This window comes from Palaemon carinicauda, chromosome 18, assembly GCF_036898095.1.
Source record: "Palaemon carinicauda isolate YSFRI2023 chromosome 18, ASM3689809v2, whole genome shotgun sequence".
In the NCBI taxonomy this organism is placed as follows: Eukaryota; Metazoa; Arthropoda; class Malacostraca; order Decapoda; family Palaemonidae; genus Palaemon; species Palaemon carinicauda.
In genome coordinates this window covers 17,439,854-17,445,197 of record NC_090742.1, presented here as the reverse complement: position 1 = coordinate 17,445,197, position 5,344 = coordinate 17,439,854, and the positions used below count along the sequence as shown (strand labels likewise).

The window sequence follows — 5,344 nt, the reverse complement described above, 5'->3', positions numbered from 1 at the left end:
TATATATATATATATACTGTATATATATATATATATATATATATATACAGTATATATATATATGTATATATAATTTATATATATATATATATATATATATATATCTACGGTATATATATGCATAAATCATATTTATATATATATATATATATATATATATAGTATTATACATATATATATATATATATATATATATTATATATATGCATATATATACCGTAGATATATATATATATATATATATATATATATATATATATATATATATATATATGCACACTTTTACTTTCCTTTTTTTCATTTAGGAAAAGCTTCTCCTTCAGACAAGTCCCATGTGAGTTTCGAACCGAGTGATCCAATCAACACAAAACATTTTAATCTACAACAACTAAAGCCTACCAAATAACATCTACGCTTTATGAGGTTTCAGGATACAATATTCCATGAATGAGGGGCTAAAGAGTCCTTACAACGTGGAATATTTTTTTCCCAATAGTGTATTGCTACTTATCCCTTCAACTTCTTTTACTTTGTCCCGTTCTACTTTTCTTCTTTCATTTGGGAAAAGCTTTTTTTTCGAATTTAGTGGTTCGGTCAACACTAAATTGTACCATTTCCCGATGTTTACAACTACAGAAACCACTTCCATTTGAAGACTACTGTAGTTGTTACATAGAATTTTTTTTTTTTATTCATGCTATAATGATATCAATGTTACTCCGTTTTTAACCAATATTATATTATGTAATTCACCATCATCATCATCATCTCCTCCTACGTTTATTGACGCAAAGGGCATAGATTGGATTTCCCCAGTCGTCTCTATCTTGAGCTTTTTAATTAACACTTCTCAATTCATCATCTACTTCACGCTTCACAATCCTCAACCGTGTAGGCCTGGGTCTTCCAACTCTTCTAGTGCCTTGTGGAGCCCAGTTATAGGTTTGGTGAACTAATCTCTCTTGGGGAGTGCGAAGAGCACGCCCAAAACCATCTTCACCTACCCTTCATCATGATCTCATCCACATATGGCACTCAAGTAATCTCTCTTATTGTTTCATTTCTAATCCTGTCCTGCCATTTAACTCCCGATATTCGTCTGATGTATTTACTTTACTAAATCAATAATACCGAAGTTATTATGTAATGATCGACTGTAGTCTTTATCACTGATTCATACAAACATCACAAAAAGAAATTAGGAAAACAAGTATCAGTATAAATCAAAGATAACTTAAATTGGCATTGTTAACACAGGGCGTTACTAAAGATTTTACTTAGGATATTAGTGCACAAGTAGGTTTATTCATTTTTTTTTTCTACAAATTCATGATTATTAATTGTTTGGGTCCTTTATTCTGTTTTAAAGTGATGGAGTATTTATCTTTCCATGCATAGAAAAATTGATCTAATTACTCGATCTTAAATTTGAAAAAAAATAGGTTCCAAATTGTGTAATATTCCTGTGAATTATTATCATTAAACACACACACACACACGCACACACACACACACGCACACACACACACACACACGCACACCCACGCACACGCACACGCACACGCACACGCACACACACACACACACATATATATATATATATATATATATATATATATATATATATATATATATATATATATATATACAGTACATATATATATATATATATATATATATATATATATATAACAAATAGAGCAAGTATCTAGTCCATTGCGGTACAAAGGCCTCAGACATGTCCTTATTCATGTATGGGGTTTGGCGTTTGGCAATTTTCTTCACCACGATAGCCACTGCGGATTGGTGATGGTGGGATATTTTAGTCTGGTCGCTCACAGCAAACAAACCTAGCATGGGTGGCCCAGACTAATACAGCTTTGCTGATCGTGGCAATACACAAACCCTTTCACCACGTTAAGGCATCCCCACTCAGAAATATATATATATATATATATATATATATATATATATATATATATATATATATATATATATATATATATATATATATATATATATATGCACATTTCCGTGGCTAAGGGCTGTGTCACTGTCATCACAAACTTCCTGGACCAGGGTTCGATTCCTGGCCGGTCAGAAGCTATTGTCTTTGAGTGGTTCCGCATTGGGGCTCTCATCCCGAGGTCGATAAGCGAATCCAGATATTAATGTATCAAAATATATGGCTTATTTACGTCTAAATATGCAAAATTTATCACACCCTATATATATATATATATATATATATATATATATATATATATATACATATATATAAATATATATATACGTATATATATACATATATATACATACGTATATATATATATATATATATATATATATATATATATATATATAATTGTGTGTGTGTGTATATATATATATATATATATATATATATATATATATATATATATACTGTACCTATCTGAACCCCCTTACTTTAACGATTTCTCTCACCTTGCTGCTTCACCCGGACGAAGTAATCCCCAGAGCCATGGTAATCGATGAATTCTGGGGAGACGAAAATGGAGTAGGTCATCTCTTCCTCAAGCTCCGGGGACAAATCGTCTAACCCTTCCTCAGACAAATTTCGAGGTATCTGAGGAAACAAATAAAAAATTTTGTCTTTATTCGTTTAAAAAAATATATATATATAATGTATTCAAATACATACATATATATATATATATATATATATATATATATATATATATATATATATACATTTATATATATATATACATATATATATAAATATATATATAATATATATATACATATATATATGTATATATACAGAGAGAGAGAGAGAGAGAGAGAGAGAGAGAGAGAGAGAGAAAGGGGGTTTCCGTCTAATGGGTGTAGGGATAACATGACTATTAATTAATATTTATATGTTTGCTAGTGTACGCGACCGTCAAAAATGACTTCTAAATATCTAAATATATATGCACACAAACACATAGATTCAACTCATCCCATCTCCTCCCTAATTTCCTGTCGGGGAACCTTCCTCTTACCAGGGTATAACTACTCCCTCTCCCCCTACCCGAGGGAAGGGGCGAGACCGAATAGTTATACGTATGGCAATGCCACCGAACGTGACCGTAAATAGCCAGACACTAGCTCTATATTATATAAGGGAGATATTTTTCGTGGTAAGGGTAGAAGAGACTCTTTCGCTATGGTAAGCAGCTCTCCAAAATCAAACCATTGTTCTCTGGTCTTGGATACTGCCTTAGCCTCTCTAGTCTTTCACTGTCTTAGGGTAGAGTTCTCTTGCTTGAGGGTACACTTGGGCACACTATTTTATCTTATTTCTCTTCCTCTTGTTTTGTTCAAGTTTTTATAGTTTATATAGGAAATATTTATTCTGATGCTATTATTGTTATCAAAATATTCTATTTTAATTGTTAATTACTTTTCTTGTAGCTTCCTTATTTCCTTTCCTCACTGGGCTATTTTCCCTGTTATTATTATTATTATTATTATTATTATTACTACTACTATACAAGCTACTACCCTAGTTGGAAAAGCAAGATGTTATAAGCCCAAGGGCTCCAATAGGGAAAAATAGCCCAGTGAGGAAAAGAAATAAGGAAATAGATAAATGATGAGAATAAATTAACAATATATCATTCTAAAAACAGTAACAGCGTCAAAACAGATATGTTCTATATAAACTATTAACAACGTCAAAAACAGATATGTCATATATAAACTATAAAAAGACTCATGTCAGCCTGGTCAACATAAAAACATTTGCTCCAACTTTGAACTTATGAAGTTCTACTGATTCAACTACCCGATTAGGAAGATCATTCCACAACTTGGTAACAGCTGGAATAAAACTTCTAGAATACTGTGTAGTACTGAGCCTCATGATGGAGAAGGCCTGGCTATTAGAATTAACTGCCTGCCTAGTATTACGAACAGGATAGAATTGTCCAGGGAGATCTGAATGTAAAGGATGGTCAGAGTTATGAAAAATCTTATGCAACATTCATAATGAACTAATTGACCGACTTTGCCAAAGATTAATATCTAGATCAGGAATAAGAAATTTAATAGACCGTAAGTTTCTGTCCAACAAATTAAGATGAGAATCAGCAGTTGAACACCAGACAGGAGAACAATACTCAAAACAAGGTAGAATGAAAGAATTAAAACACTTCTTCAGAATAGATTGATCCCCGAAAATCTTGTAAGGCTTTCTAAATAAGCCAATTTTTTATGCAATTGAAGAAGACATGGACCTAATGTGTTTCTCAAAAGTAAATTTGCTTATAGCATTCTGCTTTTCCAACTAGGGTTGTAGCTTAGCAAGTAATAATAATGATAATAAATAACCTATAAAATGTACAGCCGAAGAAAAATTGGAAAACCATGATTACCTGGTATGCGAAGTCATAGTTGTCGTCGTCCGCCCTTTCTCCAAAGCGGATCAAGACTTCGAAGGTCACGTTGTTTGAGTCAGGTCTGTTTGGATACAATCATGTTAATAGAATTTAATCTAATGGCGTAATTGTTGTTAGATATTTACATTTTTAGTCTTGTTCATATAAGAATTTTAATAGAATTAACTTAATGACATTATTGTTGTTAAATATTTACAATTTAGTAATTAAAAAAAAAATTAATAGAATTAACGTATGAAGTCATTGTTGTTAGATATATTATATTTTAGTCTTGTTTATAGAAAAATTTTAATTGAATTAACTTATGACGTCATTGTTGGTAAATACTTAAATTTTAGTCTTGTTTACAGAAAAATTTTAATTGAATTAACTTATGACGTCACAGTTGTTAGATATTTACATTTTTAGTCTTGTTTATACAATAATGTTAATAGAATTTATCTTAATGACATCATTGTTGTTAAATATTTATATTTTTGTCTTGTTTACATAAAAATCTTAATTCAATTAACTTATGACGTCATTGATGTTAGATATTTACATTTTAGTCTTCTTTATACAAAAACTTTGATAGAATTAACTTATGACGTCATAGTTGTTAGATATTTACATTTTAGTCTTCTTTATACAAAAACTTTGATAGAATTAACTTATGACGTCATAGTTGTTAGATATTTACATTTTAGTCTTCTTTATACAAAAACTTTGATAGAATTAACTTATGACGTCATTGTTGTTAGATATTTACATTTTAGTCTTCTTTATACAAAAACTTTGATAGAATTAACTTATGACGTCCTTGTTGTTAGATATTTACATCTTAGTCTTGTTTATACAAAAATTTTAATATAATTAACTTGTCTTTTCATTCCAATGTTAATCATGCTGAAATACAGTAACCTTGACATATTGTTGAC

The 5,344-nt window shown here is 30.2% G+C and overlaps 1 protein-coding gene across 1 annotated transcript in view; it reads right to left on the bottom strand.

Annotated features, from left to right (window-relative positions):
- The window catches only part of LOC137657645 (uncharacterized), a 444,763-nt gene that overhangs the window by 269,538 nt on the left and 169,881 nt on the right, over positions 1 to 5,344 (bottom strand). The window contains exons 24-25 of the mRNA XM_068392046.1: positions 4,404 to 4,488; positions 2,467 to 2,608 (exon numbers count right to left, since the gene is read on the bottom strand). Coding sequence (XP_068248147.1) covers positions 2,467 to 2,608; positions 4,404 to 4,488 — 227 coding nt within the window. The remainder of the gene's footprint in view (positions 1 to 2,466; positions 2,609 to 4,403; positions 4,489 to 5,344) is intronic.